Source organism: Borostomias antarcticus (genome assembly GCF_949987555.1).
Source record: "Borostomias antarcticus genome assembly, chromosome: 8".
NCBI classification, from domain to species: Eukaryota; Metazoa; Chordata; class Actinopteri; order Stomiiformes; family Stomiidae; genus Borostomias; species Borostomias antarcticus.
In genome coordinates this window covers 10401151-10422652 of record NC_140241.1, presented here as the reverse complement: position 1 = coordinate 10422652, position 21502 = coordinate 10401151, and the positions used below count along the sequence as shown (strand labels likewise).

At 45.3% G+C, this 21502-nt stretch overlaps 1 protein-coding gene across 1 annotated transcript; it reads right to left on the bottom strand.

The window, feature by feature from the left end:
- Positions 1–902: 902 nt before the first annotated feature.
- Positions 903–20135, bottom strand: kcnn4 (potassium intermediate/small conductance calcium-activated channel, subfamily N, member 4; the record flags this gene model as incomplete). Its single annotated transcript, XM_084442453.1, has 8 exons — positions 903–1073; positions 1480–1549; positions 3050–3171; positions 5191–5301; positions 9682–9813; positions 10660–11121; positions 13224–13319; positions 19773–20135. 8 exons carry the CDS (start codon positions 20133–20135, stop codon positions 903–905), a joined length of 1527 nt encoding a protein of 508 aa, XP_084298579.1.
- Positions 20136–21502: the final 1367 nt, after the last annotated feature.

Below are 21502 nucleotides of genomic sequence, written 5' to 3'. Positions count from 1 at the left end.
AGAAGAGAGAGAGAGAGAATTAAGAGTCGGCGGGTGGGTTGGGGGGGGGGGGGGGGGTGGATGAAGATCACTGTTAGGAGTCCAGGCTGTTCTGACAAAGGGAATAGAATAAAATAGAATAGAAAGTTTGCCATATATAACCAGTATGGAATTCTTGTTATCGCTTGTACTTAAAATATCTTATCAGCACTAATCAATCCCTCATTCCAGTTCCTAGGTACGCAACCAGACATAAGGTTCACAATCTGGCAATTTACTATCTGTAGTCTGTAGCAGTGACAGGACAACAGGGGCTCAAGAGAGAGGGGGGCATTCTAACACTAGAAGTGTTACAATTACATTACCTGATTCTTGTTTTTTGCCGCTATCTTGGTTTATGTTTGTGTTACCTGATCTCTGGGTGGCGTTGGTGTAAGGGTACCTGATCTCTGGGTGGCGTTGGTGTAAGACTACCTGATCTCTGGATGGCGTTGGTGTAAGACTACCTGATCTCTGGGTGGCGTTGGTGTAAGACTACTGTACCTGATCTATGGGTGGCGTTGGTGTAAGACTACCTGATCTCTGGGTGGCGTTGGTGTAAGACTACCTGATCTATGGGTGGCGTTGGTGTAAGACTACCTGATCCCTGGGTGGCGTTGGTGTAAGACTACCTGATCTCTGGGTGGCGTTGGTGTAAGACTACCTGATCTCTGGGTGGTGTTGGTGTAAGACTACCTGATCTCTGGGTGGCGTTGGTGTAAGACTACCTGATCTCTGGGTGGTGTTGGTGTAAGACTACCTGATCCCTGGGTGACATTGGTGTAAGACTACCTGATCTCTGGGTGGCGTTGGTGTAAGACTACCTGATCTCTGGGTGGCGTTGGTGTAAGACTACCTGATCTCTGGGTGGTGTTGGTGTAAGACTACCTGATCTCTGGGTGACATTGGTGTAAGGCTCGGCTCAGCAGCTCAGAGGTCTGGTGGAAATAGCGCCCCAGCTCCTCCAGCTTTTGCTCCATAGAGATGGTTCTCTGCTCCAGCTCAAAGTACGAGTTTTCCCAGTTGGCTCTGAGGTCGGACAAGACCATCTGCATCTGTTCAGAATCAATCACATTCCACATGTTTGTTTTGTGCAGAATTTGGTTTTTCCACAGTTGCGCTAAACGGCAACGCTGCAACACGATGAGATGATGCTGATCACTGAACCTGTGTGCAGTTGTTATGAAGGTTGGTGTACTTGACATCAATTTGGATAAAATAAACAAATACGCTGATAAAAAATCGGCTAAGTGTCCTCTGTTTGTCCGGCTCTGTGAATAGTAAGTCAATTGAACCATCATTTCTAGCCTTTTTATAGAGTTTTTGTGTTCCTTCTGCAGACATTTTATGTATCTCAACACCTAGAGTAGCTGTAATATACTGGATAATGGTCTGGTGAGAGGGTTTATGGAAATCAACCACTCATGACATGTGGATGTAGCCTACTGTAGTGTGGTTTACCTTAGGGAGATCCACCATCTCGCTGGCATGGTCTCTCAATTTCCTCTGCTTGAGACGCAGATGCCGAAATCTGTTCAGAAGAGGGAAAAGGTTAGCAGCCGATTATGCAAATTATATCTATTTCAGAGTAGAGTTCTGGCCGTGATGACACTGTAAAGGGGAACTTTATTACTGTAACACCGTACAGTGAAGCAAAACTCTTAATGATTCTATAATAATTTTGTCTATTGTTCATTAGGCAAATACAACACCCTTGAAAGCTAAAACATTCTTAAGCCCTTCACTCTGAGAATGGCCTTGGAGCTAGGGTTAGTGGTTAGTTAGAGAGTTCTGTTTTTCACAAGCAGAAAAAATATGTCCATTGCTAGGCATGACAGTACATAGAAGCTTTAGTTGATCTCTTCTGGCCTGTAGATGATGCCAGTAACTCAGCATACAGAAGCCATACTGTAGATTTTGAATGGCTAGTTTCAAGAAACACTCGAGTTCTAGAACGTTCTTGATGTTAATGGTTGGAAAAACTCCTAAATTTAGATTCTAAGTTGGACGAAACCAGAACTGCCCAGAAAAAGAAAAACGGAAACCAATATTGCAGGGAACTTCCATCAAGTAGCTATGTGCACTGATGAATTCAGTCTTTGGGGCCTAGTGTGGGTGCCAAAAGAACCAAAACTGATGCATAAAAGCTGAAAATAAAAATGAAAAAATTGTCTCAGTCTCAATAGTAAAGGGTTATTCCAAGGTGCTATGTTGGAAGAGCTTCCTAATGCTGACTTTCCACAATGTATTTATAGTGGTTCTGCAAACTGTCAAACAGGAAGTACACCCCTCCCCCATTACAGGCATACCCTCCCCAGTGCACACACACACACACACACACACACACACACACACACTGCTGTTGCCTGATCTGCACATTCACACATCCAAGCTTCCTGTTCTGTTTGCTAGGAGCTCTCTTTAGAGGGGTCACCTTCATCGATCCACGTGTTCAGGCAGGATGGTGAGGGGGGATCTTGTCAAACAACAATAGATGTGCAGCAAGTAAATTGGACATGGGGGAACCAGCAGAGGAGGACAAACGTTTCCAGCATGTAACATGCAGAATGAACTGTCACTCCGAAAATTAGTATTGTGCTTGTCTATTCAGTTTGGTAAAGGCTTTTATTTTTTTTATTTTAAATCAAATGTCGGTTCTCCGTTCCACTGACTTTCACGTCAATAAATGTTCTGTATTTGTCACACGTATGACTACTATGCGCAATTATTTTTCTGAATTGTTTTGCACATTTTTATTTTTGTACAAATGAGACATCTATGATGAATTAATTAGCCTGAAACAATCAGATAAAACAATACTGTACAGTGACACATGAAATCATTTTGCATTTGACTGATGTCTGTAACCACAGCCCCTAATGTCTACAGTATCAAAGTGCTGGGAGGTGCCCTTGTCCTGCTAGTGCAGAGTCTTATTATTATTATGGTCTGAGAGCAGCATGTTGATAAAGAGCTAATAATGACCCATAAACCAGCACATCCTGTCTAGCGGGTAGTTGTGATGACTCACACTCGGATGGCCTCCAGCAGACATCTCTGGTGTCTCCGCTGGACTCCGCTATTGCCCTTGCTCCGGTCGGTACGGTGCAGGAGCCAGCACTCCCTCAGCACGTTGGCAGCAGCATGGCGGACCTGGGACAGAGATGCCAGCGTTAAAGGTGTCTGCACACTTCTGCCCCGAACAAAGCCAACCAACGCCAACGTTGGATGGGTGTGCCATGTTTGTTGGTGACTGTTGACGTCGGTTGGATTTTGCAGCTGAATTTTAAACTTGAACTGCCAACTTTAGAATGTTGGGTGTTGGGAGTCGGTTAGCATTGGTTGGGGCCGTGTGCAGACACCATATCAAACCTACATAGACCAACATCCAGACTCAGTCACCAATAGTGTCCCACATGGGTTTAAAGACATACTGTTGAGTAGGTGTACGCCAGCATATTTCAGAGCGAGAGAAGTCTCCAGCAACAAGCACAGTTCTTGTTTGAGGGAGAAACATTTTTTTTGTATCAAAAGTGAAAACAGGAAATTAAATCACAAAATGTATCTGGGGAAATTAAGCAATATTACTATGAGTTTCCTGTGTTTAACCTTAAAAAAGGTAAACACAATGATAACTAATAATAACACAGAACTTATAAGGTTAATTTTGTTACAACAGTTCTTTGAGAATTTGAGTGAGGTGTCTCACTATGGCGTGATCCCTCCCTTAGTGAGACCCTGAGCGGATATTTGAAAAAGTGTTTACATGGCGGAGGCGAAAAACAGAAACGGATGGGTACACAGTCCTCATACTGGGAAGAATATTTTGAGGATGGAATGAGCCATCAGTGGGCCAAATGTGGGTTGTGAAAATTCTACCGCTTTCTTTTTTCTTCATCACTCGTTTCTCTTTGATTCTATTAATGTCTGCTGGTCTTCCTGCTCTACGCATCATCACCGGCCTTCTCATTGGCCGTGATGTCACTCTGGATCTGTTGTGAGGGGGTTATTATTAGGGTCTGTCAGGGGTCATGCCCAGATGCCTTCCCTTCTTCCTGTGTAAATCTGGCCAACGACTAACATCTTACAGGGACACTCACACACACACACACACACACACACACACACACACACACACACACACACACACACACACACACACACACACACACACAAACACACACACACCAAAACAACTGCAAGCAGAGGTAAGGATGCACCGAGCTACAGGATGCATCCACCAGCAGGGAGGAAGCAGTTGTATCCTCAGCCATCAAGTCCTGCGATCTCACACTGAGAACATTAGTCTGGGGCTGTGTTGGCCCGCACAAACACCCCTGCAGAAACCTGACAAAAACCACACCTTACTGTACAGTATCTACTGTATTATCTTATAGTATGACAGCATGATGGCATCTTGAAGCAAAAGTTTTCGACTCCTCTTCCTCGTCGACAACACAGTACCCTGCACCAACTACCAAACCCCACCGACAAGAACACACATAGGAAACACAGAAACACACACACACACACACACACACACAGGACACACACGTTAGCATATCCTGTTCATCCAAATGCCGTCCTGGACTGACACAAGTCTCTTTCCTGACAGGGACGTGATTGTTTCCTCCTTTTGACGCCTTTTGGAGGCTATTAAGAGATCGGCGTTCCCAGTCTCCGTGCCCCTCCGGACCCCCAGCCCTTTTCCCACACTATCCTGCCCTCTTCTGTGCCCTATTTAAGGAAAAAATAATATTATAAAAAGACTCAAAAACCATAACACGCGTGCAACATGGAAAAAAAGCACTGCTTCCACCCCAAAGGCCTCATCCGTTGTGTGATGATTTTTGTTTTTCTTGTGAGACCGAGGGAACCTTTGATGGGCAGGGGAGGATAACGGGCTGTTACCAGTGGTCAGTTCTGATGACCAGAAGATGCAGTAGAAAATAGTCGACTCAAGGACTGCCTAATGACCTTAACTTTAAAGTAAATCGTTCAATATTTACTTTTACTTTACATAGCAGACTGCTAACCTGTGTAAGGCTGAAATTCAGTTTAAAGGTTATTTTGAGTGAACATTCGCTGAAAAGATTCTCAATGAAAATTCAGATAAACTTTGCCAAATTTACCAAGATCATTTGTACCCAGTGCCAGCGTTACGGCTCTCACCCGTTTGGAGACCTGGATGTCCATCATAAAGAAGTGCACATGTTTCTCTCCTTTGTTCAGAGCCAACTTCTCGGTCATGACGGCCACCAGCATGGCGGTGGAGGCTACACCCTGAAACCAAACACACACGGTTACCAAACTGTTCTTCATCCTGAGGTCTATTCAAGAGCTTCACAATGTCATCACGTAAACATATAGGATACAGTGAGATATCTCACTTCCTTGAGCAGTTCACTTCAAGAGGTCATGGCTGAATTGTGGTCAGATATGGTCTGTGTTAATGATTGGATACGTTATTACGTACAGTGCTATAACCGATGCTATGTTTGGAGAGTGAAACAGTTAAACAGAGGCCACAGAGGAAGTGCTATACTATAACAGAGTGTGTTTTCCTCTGAGAATAGCGTTGAGCTATTACTGGACATGGAACTACAGAATGCTGACAACAGATTCAGACAAGCCACAGAGCGAATCAGAGTAGCTCTCACACGCATGCATACAACCAGACAGACGCAGTGGGAGTGTGAGGGGATGCAAGACGCTGATGGACGACAGATCTTTTTAGTTTGGTGGTTTTCAAAGTAGAGACCAGTCTTTACCTGTTCTCCTTCTCCGGATTGCATTAGTTCAACACAAAAAGAGAGCGACAGCGATCACAGTTTTGATAAACATGTTTGTTGGGAAAGCATACCCCGACCTCCCCGGTGAAGGTCACAGTGAAACACAGGCAACACAGACCAGGACACACAGATGATGCTGCTAATGTACTGGAACCGGGGGCTCTGTGTGAATCTGGGAATTCTGAGAGGCACGACATCCTTCCCAGGATCCCTCCACACCCACGGATAGGATGTGAACGTCGAAGCTCGACTCCCAAAGACAGCTGGGGGGAACGCCGGGCGGGAGGTGGGCGGGGTCTGGGTGGAGGGGCTGCATGTTGAGGTTCTCACCCGCGTTACAGGTGTGAGCGCCGCTGCACTCATTGGCTTAGAGAGCTGCCCTGCTGGGAGTAGGAAACTCTTTTTTTTTTCTCCATGTCACGGGCACAGGTTGGCACGCCCTTCTGTTCCAGTGGTGCCAAGGGCTATAAACCAACTAAAAATGGAAATGGTGGAAAGTTTTCCCTGAAAAAAAAATAGGGGAAAGCTTATAAAAACAAGGGGAGAGAGAGCGAGAGGAGTGAAGGATTATTTTCCACTGTGTCAGGGAGGTGTCTCAGCATGCGCCCCTCCGACGCTCTTGTGACTCGCGGCCCCCTTATCTGCTCCGAGCGGAAACGCCCGGAGCAGAGGTGAGACCGGGAGCCAAGTCCTCCTCACGGTCCGAACAACTGTCCCAGCGACGCCCAGAAACCACTCTCTCACTCTCCCTCTCTCTCACTCTCCCTCTCTCTCCCTCGCTACACCTCTGACTGTTCTGCCCCCTCACTCCATCTCTCTCTCATTCTGTCGGCCACCTTGTCTTCCGTTGCCTCTTCTCCTCACTTTCACACTGACTCCAGATCAGTTTCATTTCACTTCCTTTAATATGATTACACCACTGTCTGTCATTTGAAAATATCCCGATTGTGCTTTAGGTTTGTGTATTGTTCTGTACATGGGTCAATGGGTTTAACTAAAGTGATTCAGTCTCAGACGCTCATATCCCACTCTTTCGATGCATTTTGTCAAGCAAGTGATAAAAAAATCATAACATCGGATATCACCAGTCCCTCTCCTTCCTGAGCTCAGCATAACAACCAACACACTGCCACCCTCAGGCACAGTGAGAGGAAGTGACTATGAGGAGACGACGGTCTCCATCACTATACTGCTCAAACAAAGCCTGTGAGCTGAGCATTAGAGGAATGCAGATAGTGAGACATATGTCGTATGTGGGGTGGGGGGCTAGGGAGTACCTGGTACTGAGGGGTATGTGGGGTGGGGGGCTAGGGAGTACCTGGTACTGAGGGGTATGTGGGGTGGGGGGCTAGGGAGTACCTGGTATTGAGGGGTATGTGGGGTGGGGGGCTAGGGAGTACCTGGTACTGAGGGGCATCATAACTCTACAGCTGTTATCTATGACAGAAACACAGCTGAGAAAAATCACGCTTTGAAAACTGCTGATGCCATATGAGGCTACTCAAAACATGGCCAGACTGAGTGGAAGCTTCAATAGAATAGCAAGACAGAATAGAATAGAATAGAATAGAATAGAATGGAAAAAAACAGAATAGAAAAAAAAGAATAGAAAATATGAGAATAGAATAGAATAGAATAGAAAAAAAACAGAATAGAAATGATGACAATAGAATAGAATAGAATAGAATAGAATAGAATAGAATAGAATAGTGGAACAATTTGCTTCCAGACACCATAGGCCTCATTTACAGCTTGTGGACCACAGACCAACCAGGCACTGATAAACAGTGAGAACATGGAAAAGAATACAGATAAAAACCAAACTTAAAAAATAGACATAGATTAGAGTTGTGAAAGGAAAACTATGAGTACAGCGATGCCACTTACGGCTGTATACGCGTTCAGCCTCTAGAGCCTGGTTGTTCCTGCATCAGTCATTATTTGGACAGGGTGTTACACATGCAGCACTGCTTTCCTAATCATAGTATAGATAGACTAATCGTTTCTGATAAGAACTGCTGCTACAATTGTCTCAAAGACTTTGTATGGAGTTTCCTTGCATTCTTCTATACTTATGGTTCATACATGTAAAATACTGTACAGTTAATGCATGTTGTTCAGCCTGTTGTTTGCATACAGTACATTTCCATTGTAAACTGTTCATATATTTACACAATTTAGTTGGTCATGGCCATTTATTATGTACTCTGTATTTCATCATATGTATCTGTACTTCTCTAAATCTATGACTATTAATCCCAATCTGAACATCAAAGCCTATTAACCTAAGCACGAGAACAAAACAGGACTACATTTTTGTTTTGTTATACAGTATTAATGAATCCAAATAATACTACTATTACTACTACTACTACTACTACTACTACTATTACTACTACTACTACTAATAATAATAATTACAATTTATGCTTCTTCTGCTTCTCTATCTTCGACCATCAGAGTCGAGCGCAGGGTGTTAACGGTGCCCCTGGATGTTAACGTTGGGGTTAAGTGCCTTGCTCAAGGACACAAGGGTAGGCAATGACTGATAGCACTTCAGACACCTGTTAAGTTCCCACAGTAAGGGCCGGTCTCGAGCCAGCGACCTTTCAGTCACCGAGGAAACAGACAGGCACACAGACTAGAGTCTACATTCCCACCCATCTCCCCATAGCTACCATGACTCCACGCCCAATGGGGGGGCTGAGTTCGGAGGGGTGAGTGTAACCAAGAGAAACGTGAGAGTAGCTGGTGAAACTCACTCCTCAAAGGAGCTCTGACAGTCCCTCCAAGAGGGACGTCCCTATTGGAGCAACTGTCAGCGCATCCGCGTCCCAAGTGGGAGACACAGGTTCTAATCCCGCCCTGGGCACGCTGAAATGGATGGGTTACACTAGCAGTAGTAGTATTAGTGGTTATAGTAGTAGTAGCAGTAGTAGTATTAGTGGTTATAGTAGTAGTAGCAGTAGTTGTATTAGTAGTTATAGTAGTAGTAGTAGTAGTAGTAGTAGTAGCAGTAGTAGTATAAGTGGTTATATTAGTAGTAGTCTGACTCAACAGATTTGAAGGTTTTGGCAATAAACCTTGTCATTCGTTGTCACACTGCCCAATCAGTGGCGAGACTGGCGGCGCAAATTAATCTGATTCAGGCCTAGAGATTCTCTCGGCACCAATCAGATTCGATCCAGACTATTTTGCAAGAGCACCGTCGCTGCGTACGGGGCTGGCGCCGCCCAAGACGACTGTGATTGGTTTAAAGAAATACTGCGTTTTTCCCCCCCCCTATTGCAGAATGGTAATCTGTCCAGCCAGACCTGTCTCCGGCACTGCCACAGCGTAAACGAAGTGTGGAGATAGGTCTGGCTATGCGAGACTATAGTAGTAGTAGCAGAAGTATTAGTAGTATTAGTGGTTATAGTAGTAGCAGTAGTATTAGTGGTTATAATAGTAGTAGTAGCAGTAGTAGTATTTGGTAAGAGGAGGGAGAGGTGGGAGGGGAGGAAGGCGCATCGATCCTCAGTAGCAGAACGGCAAGCTGCAGCAACTAGCAACCTCACAGGAAGTACTTTCTAGTTCCAGTTGGTCTTCTCCTCAATGTTCTACTATCAGTTTGAGCCCAGGACGACCGGCGCGCCTGCGTGTTAACGTTGGGGGTTATGTGCCTTGCTCAAGTGCACAATGGTATGCAATGACTGATGGGAACTCAACCGGCAGCACTGCAGACACCAGTTCAAGTTCCCACGTGGTTAAAGGGCCGGTCTCAAGCCAAAACCGGCGGCCTTTTGGGTCACCGAGGTAACAGACAGACACACAGACTAAAAGGCTTCATACCGCCTCCGTCTACCTCCCCCCCTCTACCCCCCATAGTTACCATGACGCCGGTGAACAGACACACCAGTCTGCCACAGCTGGTATGCGGCGAAAAGTCTCCGTAGCCCACGGTGAGGAAGGTGATGGCGATGAGCCACAGAGCCGTGTCCATGCGGCCCGTCTCCGCCTGCGCCTGCCTGCAGGGGGCGGCAGAGAGCCGGGGTCAGACGATAAAACGATAAAACGACAGACGCCTCGTTTACAGTAGCTCATTCAGAGATCACATTGCATCAAGATCACTACCTTGGACTGGAGTCAGAGTGAGCCAGAGACTAAGTGTAGTGCTACATTGTTCTAACTCTCCCAGACCAACATTTTGACTGGAAATCAAACTAGAATGTCATAAGACGTTAGCTTTAATTTTGCTATGAACAACAAAACAGCTGTTATCTGCTTGTCAGTCATCAGTCCTCATCATACTGAGAGGCCGTTTAAAGGCCAGCTTGACTAATGAAGGTGTGATCAGGGGCAAAATCTTCCACTGTTGGTTGAGTGTGAACATATGTGTGTTCATATCGGCCACACAAACCTTTGTGACGATGCTGAGGTCCGATGGTGACCTGGCACACAACGAAGAACAATTTGTCAGAGTAACTGAACACGTCATGTTCAACTATTATCATCGAATCGGTTATTATCAGACATCCTTTCCAAATAGGGAACTCAAATTGACCATCAAGATTCTGAGTTGCACAGTTGGCCATTGGTCTGTTTTCAATAAATTAGGGGGTGGAGGAGTAGAAGACCTGGCCTGGCTTGTCTGAACGTCTGTGCTTGCAGTTCTCAGGAATCACATTTTCATCAATTAGTCTTTTTTTTTTCCTTAACATTGTTTTACTGCTGCTCAACCTTCCAGTCCAACCTGCTCATTGCCACCCTGTGCCAGGTGGCGAAGCTATCACATGACCGCGACTGTCTGCGTTTATCAGACGGTCGGTAAGGCGAAACGAGAGATTGTTGGCGTCCCTCCGCCCCGTACCAACCTCTCGCACAGCGTGAGCATCCAGGAGGAGATGAGCCAGAAGATGAGGATGAGCACCAGCAGCGTGCGCCCCGGGTACGTGTTCATCAGCACCTTGAGCACGAAGCGGAAGGTGAAGTTGATGTTGTTGAGCGACCCCACGCTCCTGTAGGAGGCGTTCAGCAGCACCTTGCTGTGCAGCAGGATGGTCCTGCGCACCAGGTATAAGCGCATGAACATCAGCGCCGACAGCAGCAGCTCCATCTCCAGCAGCGCCCCCCCGTGGCGGGAGGACACGCACAGCGGCGCCGAAGAGGAGGAGTTGACCTCCGACTCCTCCTTGGCCTGCGGGTTCCTCACCTCCCAGTAGCTGCCCACGGGGTGGATGGCGCAGACCACCAGCTCCATGGATATCGCCAGTACCCTGGGGCTCGTCATGGCGATGCGCCAGTCCACTTGATTGTGATCGATCATAAAAAGCTGGACAGGGGGAGAGAAACAGAGAGAGAGAGAGAGAGAGAGGGAGAGAGAGAGAGAGAGAGAGAGAGAGAGGGAGGGGGGGGCAGGAGGATATGAGGGGATTCAACAATGGATTGTTCATCTGATCCAGCATTAAGGAAATCACAGCTAAGGATTACAGCTGAGGTGGGGCTGGTTGCGCATAATAAAGAGAGGGAGATGATTAATTTCGTTATGACAGAGATGGAGGCCAAGGCAAACACGGTTCCGCCTAAAGCAGATACGAGTTGAAAGGAAGTCAAGAGTGTGGAGATCGCAGGGCGGAGCTGGCGCTGACCCACCGGTCCGCTGAGATGACGGACACACTGAGACGACAGAACTCTCAAATGTCGCCTCATCCCTGAAAAGAAAACTGAACGCTTGTCAGCTAATACAATCAGATCAGTCTGCTGTTTGTATTTCGTTACGCTCCTGATATATGAAACTATGTTCACAAAGTCAGAACCCATTGTGACTTCCATTGTGACTTGCTACAAAGAGTTAAAAGAGTTAAAAGAGTTAAAAGGGTAAACCTTTGTGATTGAGTCCACATACACAGCGGCAGGCCGAAGGAAAAACAAATGAAGCCTTGGACATGTTTGTATATTGTATTTACGTACTGTATGCTTGGAAGTTACTAAACTGAAACTGAGATTTTAAGATTAAACAAAAAAACACGTCACGTGGCTGGGTTTTGATGTTAGATTTTTCCTCTAATTTTCACACAGGATCTGGAGCTATTTGTTGTAACTTATCAGATATCAACCACACTATTTTTATTTATATTGGATGTCCTACTTCCGATAATAACTCATCTAGGCCAATGTTTTTCAGAGTGGCCACAAGCTTGCTAGCTTTGAACACTGCAGCATAGTTTTATCTTGTGTATGGACAGATATAAAATAGCAGGTTTGTGTGCTGACAGTCGGTGTGTTTGTGTTGACAGTCGGTGTGTTTGTTGTGCTGTAGCTATGGCTCTTTTTGTTTCCATCAGGTAAATAAATCTCACGCTCTGTGAACCGGCGACGATCGTGTCTGCAGTCTGTGCTATCAGTCAAACTGTGTGCTACGCTTGCAAATAAAACACTTTTATTGTAGCAACGCTTCAATCCGTTGACCTTCATCCGACACGTTCTCTCCTCTGCAGCAGAACACAAAGAGCCTCTCAGAGGATGCAAATGAGCAGCTCTCCATAAAGAGCCATGCTTAGGGTACATGTGGCTGACCAGAGGGCTATGTGAGTGGCTCATACACGGCTCCAAGCCAAGCTAGACAGCTAGGCCAGCATAAGTGTCTGGACAGGGACATGGGAATCTGGTCAGGTGGCAAAGGGGGGGGGGGGGGGGGGGGGGTAAAAGGAAGGTTGATGAGGCTTGGGGTTCATAAATCACATTGAGAGGTGGGTGATGCCAATCCTCACCCCTAGGAACATGTGCTTAGTTACTCAACACCCCCCCCCCCTTCACCTTCCTGGGACCCCAGCCAAATACCTCTCCCACCCCGGAATCAGTTCACACGATGACTGAGAGAAAAGGCTTTAGAGGCTTTAAAGGCCTATTAGCTAAAAGCTTTAGTATGGCCCATACTACTACATAATAGGAACGATAATTTTCTCTGCTGTTTTTGTTCTTTTTAACTGTATATGTATAGATGGGTATATGCCCCTCATCGTGTCAGTAACACATAAAAGAACTTGCATTCATTTAGTAGGGTGAACGGGAGTGGAGGGGGGTGCGGGGTGACTGAAGGGCCTTGGAAGGACTGGGTATCTCAGGCATTTTGCATTTAATTTTGTATCTTCAGCCAAAGCCCTGGTGGCATGTGTATTGACAAGGTGTCACACAGTGAGGTGAAAGAGAAGAGGAAGCCTGCCGTGCTGTCTCTCAGGGTAGCCGTTCCTATTAGCATGTCAGCTACTTAAGGGTAATCAGGGTCACACTTTAAATTATATAAAAATAAAAATAAAATACTTCAACTGAACCTTCTTCTCCAAAGAGTAACGACATCCCACACCCTCCTCACCGAACCCCCTATCCTCATCAGCTCTCTGGCCTGTTGGAGATAAGGTCAAAGGTCACACTCACCCTGACGTCCTTGTAATGGAAGGCTATGATGAGAATCAGAAGGCAGCAAGTGGACATGGAGATGGAGCAGTTGATGAAGAGCGCGTAGCTGGAGCCCTGGGGAGGAAGAGAGGGGAACACGGAGATAAAGACATAAAAGGGAGGTTTAATAGTTATTCTAACCAGGCTTCACTTCAGAGGGCTTTTTTTCCATTGGCCCTTTTTCCGGTAGCAGCCAGCCTGTTAGCGGAATGCCCTGACCTTCGGTGGCCTTTGGGCATACCACACTGATTTGGTGACAACTTTATTATGTGTGAAACGCATATATGCGTGCACATTCTCCCTCTCTCTCACTCTCTCTCTCTCCAATTTTCTATCTGACATGCCCCCCTACACACACACACACACACACACACAGGGCATAAAAGGCCTATTAGCTAATGATACAAGAGATGACTTCATAACTCTGCAACGTCATGTAATCCAAAGGAAAATCCAAACAGATCCACACTCAAGGACAGGAAATCGACTACTTCGCCGTGCTTTTATCCTATATTGCAATGTTGCTTGCAAGATAGCAGATAAGCTCCACCGTAGCCAGGAGCAGACATTGACCTGAAAATAATCAGTGCCGCTGCCTTCTTAACATCTTTAGGCCCCCCTTTCCTCTGGCCACCATCTACTGTGCACATCTCAACAGACATGCCCTAATCAAATGACAGCATGCTGTTTTAATGGCATGACGTCCACGCGCACACACAACTGAGGTAACCAGATGGAAGTTTTAACTGGGCGTGAATTTAATGACGGGCAGTTTACAGTTTAAAAGATAATTGTGATTTTTTTTACAGACCAAATCGAGGAAACTTCAACTTGGGGAGGTGGGGGCCCACGGCGTGGCGTGACGTTCGTTGGCAACTTCAATCCTTTTCCACTATTTCTCTCGTAGCATCTGCATCATGTCTAATTTTATCCAGGCCTAATTTGAGAGCTTCACATGAGCATAACTTATCGCATGGATTCCACAACATGTTCCTTGCTCCGAGTGTCTCAATCTGTTATGTAATGTTTTTCCTTTGGAAACTCAGTAATTTAAGCCTTTTGAAACGACCCAATTTGGTTAACTGTAACACGGGTTATTTCTCAAAGATTTGGATGGATAGCGCACCCTCCGTCATCACAGGGCCACCCAAGAGACCATGGAAGATCCCCTTCACTTTATGGGCCTACCCTTCAAACAGACCAGTAGATTAGTGTAAGGATTTACCTTCTAATAAGGGCTGTCCATTAGGATGTGCCTGCCATATGACTCAGAGTTTACCCCTGATGTCAGACATGGGCCCTATCTACGCTTTGTTTTGTTCTGTGACACAATGTGCGGATGTTGTATTGGAGACGTATCCTCTTGGCACACAGTCAATGTAAGAGGCTGTAACTCAGGAAGACGGTGGTGTGAAGAAAAGGACATGAACGAACTTTAGGATCCTACGCCCTCGGTTCTACGTACTTCATTCCAGACCTTGAAACCAGCAAGGTGCCCCCGCCTGGAGGGGAAGCTCTTGAATTATTCAGTCCTAATTATATACCAAATGATGTGGAAAGATACACTACCCTGAGTAATCGGACTGTGAGGGGAGCACTAAATGTGGAAAAACAACCTCAAATAGCTCCACTTTCTGCAAAGCCGGCTTTTGTCATGCTTAAGCAGTACTACTGGATCTGAGCCTCAGTTCGATTGTTACCTGCGCCCCAGCGACAGCGCAGGGTATGGGGTAATGTTTTTGGTGGCATGTGTTTGCTTGTGTGTTCGTCTTTTGGTTTGTTCTTTTGCAGGTTTACGCAAAAACTACCAGACTGATTTTCATAAGGTGAAGTCGAGTGGTGTAGGCCAACTTAGAAGCCATAAAATTTTGGAGCAGATTCAAATCACAGGGCGGCTCCATGAATGAGAACAAAACTTTAAGCAAAGCCAGCTCCCTGTGTGGGGGCCGCTAGAGCCATGGGGTTTGGACTGAGGGGGGTGCGGTGGGCGGAGCCTGGAGCGTACTGGAACTGCCCCCCGCTGGCGGCGACCTGAGGGGTGCGCCACAGAGCACCTCCAATCATTTTGTGGATTTAGGCTCAGGGCTGCTGATTTCCCCGGGAAAAAAATAAGCAGGAGAACTCTGCCCATGTTTCTTTCCTGGTAAAAACAAGCAGGGGATTAGGGATAGATTAGAGAGATACTAGTGTCTCTGACCACAATGCTGACACCAGGTATCCGTGATACACCCGGTCCACGACAACACTAGTAGTTTCTGGGGGGGGGCTACTACCCCCCTGGAACAGATCCTAGGGGAAACACTGCAGAACCCCGGGGTTTGGACTGGCATTAAGCTCTCAACCTAACTAATGCGGCAACGCCACACATGTCCTGCACGGATGTGCTTGTGCAGAGCCAAAACAAAACTTTGAGCAAAGGCAGCTCCCTGCGTGGGGGAGCTAGAGACACAGGGTTTGGGCTGGGTGTGCGAGGGGAAGAGCCCGGAGGGTACCGAACCACCCCTCGCCAGCTCCAACCCGAGGAGGTTGGCATATACAAGACAACCCATTCACCTCCATTCATTTTTGGGACTTGGGGCATTTTTGGGGCTCAGGAGCGAAAAATTCCCCCCATTCATTGTCAATGGGGGGATTAAAGTGGCCATATCTCGACATGGGAAGGTCACAGAGTCACAGGGTTTGGACTGGCATGGAGCTCTTGACCTAATGAATGTAGGGCCCTATGATTTACGTGATGTGGAAATCGCAGACGGAGAAGCGGAATCAGGTAATAAAAATGGAATCAACTGTAAAACAGGCTCCTGACTGTGTGTTAAATGAATAAATGGTAAATAAAAATTGCTAATATGTCTCGTTGCTTCCTTGTTACTGATAGACTTCAATCATCCAATCCACAAAACAAGAGGCAATAGCAACAGCAGTATAAGCTGTATAGCATTGGCAGAGAAGATTTGTCACATTTTTAATGGGCGCAACCCACATACTCAGCTGTGCTGCTCATCACACAAATGCATGTTCCTTACAAATGGGGCACCATTTAAAAGGGAAATAAACAGGCTTTCCAACACTATAAAATGTACAGTATTGCCAAGAAGCATTGTTACAACAGAGTAATCATCTACCAAACACACATTTCTGAACGTTATGTTTTATGTTTACAGTTAGATTGTATACTACCTGGTCAGCCTTTTCTATTTATTTTGCCTCTTTGAGAATTGCATATTATGCAAATTAGTTGATTACGTCATATAGCTACTCCTAGCTACTTTTGGGAGAGCCAACAGCTAAACTTCCCTTACAGAGGAGTTGGCAACTCTGTATTGAAGCACTTGCCTTGAAGTAGAAATTTACATTATTGTCCCCTCTTTCTGATGATAAAAATGACCTTAAATCATAAAACACAATTCAGAAAAATTAAAACGGGGAAAAAAACGGAATTGGGAAAACAATAAAATTGAATTTAAAAAAAAAAACAAACAGATTTCCTAGGGCCCTATGCAGCACTCTACCAAACATGTCCTGCTCGCACGCACACACGCGCACACGCGCACAGAGCCACGAAATGCATTCATGGGCGGAGGTCTGTGCTCCCTGAGCACCATTTATAGTTTCTGATGCATTTGATACAACTGCATTTCCAAAATCAAATGTAGTGTAGGAAAACAACCCAAGTTAGTCAAAGCATGCTCATTCCTAGAGGCAACATGAATGCTCCCCCATTATATGAGCACCTGTCCATTGATTTCTTTTTAGTCTCATCCAAACCCCTGAAATAAAACACTGTGGGGTGAGTCAGTGCAGGGAGAAAGATACAGTGACCTGCATGGCAGCCAAAATACAACATACATGGACATTTCCTGGGTGAGTTGTGCCAGACGTGGACCATGTGACTGTGAGGTGTGTGACTCTGATCAGTGCATTGGCGTCAGTGCATTGGTGATACTTTTCCTGGTGTAGCTGTTACACTGCTTCTCTCAGCGGAGAAAACAGGAATTAATTCAGTCAGTCATCATGGAGGTGGTCTGACATTCCTCCTCCGCTGCATATGTGAAAACTTGTTAGCTTGTGGATTGTCTGTCCGGTTCATTGTTCTCTGCTGTGCTCTGCATGTTAATGTAATGCGTTGCAGTCTTAGGTATTCATGGTGCTGGAAATTGACTTTTACAGTAATCAGAGGGTCAATGGTTCAAAACCCAGGTGTGGATTCAACTACTGCACTGCTGTATGCATGCACATCAAGTCTGGTAAATGTTAATCAGTTACTCAAGAAAATGGTTAAGATAATAAAGATAGCCACAGTTAAATGGTGTGACTTCATAAGTCTCTCTACACTTCATTAAACTTCATTGACTTGCCAGGTGATTGAATAAGAAGCAGAGAACATGTACTTCATGTATACGGACTATGTACTGTATATATGTAACGGACTATGTACTGTATATATGTAACCGAGTGAAACTGGGTTTTCGTGAGTAGTAGCGAGGTGTTGGTTAAACTTACTCCCCCAGTACCGTCCACCTGCACTGATAGCTGCTAGCTAGTTAGATAACTGCTAGCTTTTCATCAGCATAGCTGGTTAAAACTAATATTGTAAGTCACTTAGGATAAAAGCGACAGCTAAATGATTGTAATGTAAATGTAATGTAAAACAGTGTCTGTCCCGGGGTTCGAATCCCACTCAAATGTATGGGTTACACTGGTGCCGTGACCCGGATCCCATTACATTACAGTCATTTAGCAGACGCTTTTATCCAAAGCGACTTACAATAATTGCATTTAACGTAGGAAGAGCCAATGTACTACTACTTGCCAGAACTCACAAGTGCATCTTCTTTCTAAAACAAGTGACTAAGAGCATAATCTAGTGCTGAAGGCAAAGTGCAAGAATCACAATCTAAAGTACAGTGCAATATAATATAATACAATATAATATAATACATGCCCTGTGCTGGGTTCTTGTGATTCCTTGAACAGGTAGTAATTGTTACTAGTAACTGTCAAACTCACTCCCCCAGTTCAAATACCGTCCACCCACGCCGATGAAGAGCTTGCTTTTCACCGGAGTAGCTGATTAAAAGAGTGTTTTTCCCACAGGAGGCCCGGGTTCGAATCCCACCCTGGGCATGCCGAGACGTATGGATTACATATACTGTACCTTGTAGCTTTTATCTACTGTAGATACATAACATTGTTTTTCTTTATATATTTATTTCACCTCTCTATCCTGCTTATGTTGCTTATATTGCTTATATTGCACAAGCTAGGAGCTAAAGGAAGGACAATTCACTACCCGTTGTACCTGTATGATGCAGTATGTGACAAATAAAGGTGACTTAGATTTTGAATGTTTCTTAATCCACCTGATCAAATAAAGATAGGGCCCACATTGTGGACAACACTGTGCTCCACCCGGCTCATCGGCCGATTTAGGTTAAACCTAACAACTTGATGTCTAGGCAGCTATAGAGCCTCTGTCAACGGAAGCAACATTAACATACAGCTTACTACTTTAAAATGACACATAGCTATGATGTCCTCGCTGGTCTGTGACCTGCTAGAACATTTCCTCTGAGGAGGAAGGAAGAACTGTGGCTTTATGCAGGATATCTCGTTTCCTGACTTTCGGGGAATTGATGCGGCAGCCAGCAGTCCAGTCCATCCTCTCTGGTTCTTAGTTACATTGCATGCTGGGACGGCACTTGCTGGTCATCCTATCAGCTGGGGTTGAGGCAAGTGGTGCGCAATGATTGAACAAACTCTATGGTCGTTGCCTCAGTGGAGGACGACTAGTCTACAACCAGAGAACGTTTCGCCCCTTTAACCTGTCTCTCCCGGTTGAACCCGTCTCTCCCGGTTTAACCTGTCTCTCCAGATTTAACCTGTCTCTCCCGGTTTATAAGTTAGCAAAGTATTCAAATGTTTTAGAAACTGATGAGATACAACTTACACATAGGTGAAAGTGCATGTGTATATTAGTCTTCACGGGTTGCCCTCTACTCCCTCTCTGTCTCTCTGCCATGTGACTTTGACAGGTCAACAGGTGTCTTAGACATGAGTCATGTGTCTTTTGATTGATTCAAATATGACCTGTTAGTTCTATTGTCCACTACCACATGTATAATAATGTATTTTGCATTTAAACGTGATCTCTTTTAGGCAAGGTTATGGACTGATCTTTATTCTCTCTTATGACGATAGGATGATGATGTTTTAGCTGCTCTCTTTTTAATCTCCTCTCTTAAAGAGCTGCAGATTTGTTCTTGGAAAAACATTTGCCCACTTAAATTTCCAGTTGAACAAATGTTCTTATGACTGGGAATGAAAATGACGCAATCTTTTGTTTTTGATAAACATCTTATCACTCCGTCCTCCCACCCCACAATATCCCAAACCGTTTGAACTGGAATTCAAATTGCAAAGTAGGCTATGCCATTTCTTCAATGGAGTAAGTTTGCAATATAATTCGTTGGCAATTTGATTAAGTATTGAATATAATATTATTATTTTTTTTTTTTTAAAAGGACCTACCGGCTGGTAGGCCAGTGGGCACAACTCCGCGTGCAGGATCATCAGCACTATTCCGAGCAAAGCGGTTCCCAAAGCCCACGCGCACAAGCGCTTCTTATCCTCCAGCAGAAACTTTCTGTCGCGCAGTCTGTAAAGATCAATGGGGGTTGTCCACTTCCACTTGTCCACTGGCACAGGTACCTTCGCCGTGTCCCCGCCGTTTCGGTCGATCATTTCATCGAAAGGCATACCGTCCGCTTTCGATTCGTAATTCGTGGAGCAGGTCATCTCCATAGCGCACTTGACACGGCCGCCGCCGTCGCACTCCCCGTCGTAGTCCTCTGCTGTCCCGTCCGTGCTCTCCCCTCGACCAGTGGAAGGCATAGCACGATGGGCAACCCGTGGATCAGCAGGTCCTCCTCCCTTGCGTTCCGCATGTAAAGTTGTGGAATTGGATAAGCTGTAGCCTAGCGACGCTCACCAGGGCATCTCCACCACGAACTTACGCGTACCACTGCTACAGGCTCTTGGGTTTGGCTAAGTTGTTGTTATTATGAGAGTGCGCCGCTCAGACACGAGTGTGCGAGTCTTGCAGATGCGCTCACATAGGCTAATCGATTTGCATAAATCGAAGGAAGTTGTGATGACTGTGGAGATTGGTCTGACATAATTCAGAGACAGAAAATGCGTAGGCCTATTTCACTTCCCTTTTCTTGAGCAACTTTAATTATCTTAATCTTATTATAGCCTATGAACCTTAAATGGCATCAAACAAAACATGGACATTAAGTCACATGTGGGTTACAGACATGAAGTCTAACCCTCTAATTTACCAGTAATAATGATGGTTAATAATATTTCTACCAACAGGTGCTTGAGGAACAATTCTGCAGCATATCCCCAACAGTTCAGTTAGTGGTAATAATTATACTGTTACAATTACAGTAGGATGGTCATTTAATACCGTTGGTCATAATGTTTGCTATTGTTACAAACCAAAAACAGGCATTATGCATATTTGTCACAAGCAACTCTGTATTACTAGTGCATGCAATAATACTGCCTTTCCATTGCTACAACTGCAATTATCAGGTGAGTACCCATTCATTACATGGATGGAGGGCGACCTCTGGTGGCTGAATGAAATTGTCAGTTGAACAGACTTTTGTATGACTGGGAATGAAAAATGAAAATCGTCCCTAACAGTGTGAGTAATAGGCCAGAACCAGCCACGTAGCCTCTCTCACCCCTCCTTTGCTTGGCCTGTGCTGAGAAGAATAAACGTCATGACCTTGGGACATGTGACGCACTCACCCCACACGAACACTTGCGCCAGAGTATTGTGCCGGCCTGCTGACGATATTGATCAGCTCTCACTGATCTAAGATGGCCTCCTGCCTAGCTAGTTTAACAGGATATTAGGAGTAGTTTATAGTCGCTTGAACAAGTAAAGTGTCTGAATGTATAATGTGCACCCGTATGGTATAAATTATATTTCATACTGTTCAAGTATTTTTAGGGGAAAAATAACATGAAAACTGTATACGCATTATAGTGTGTAGGAAGGCTGAACAGTGCAGGTGTGCACTATAAATCTGAAACAGATGAACTATCCACTGTCTGTTCTCTGTCTCTGTTCAGGTCAGGGAGGAGGAGGTACCACAGTTTTTAAACCTCTCTATATTGCACAATCTAGCAGCTAACGGAAGAACATTTCACTACTCTCTGCACCTGTATGATGTAGTACGTGA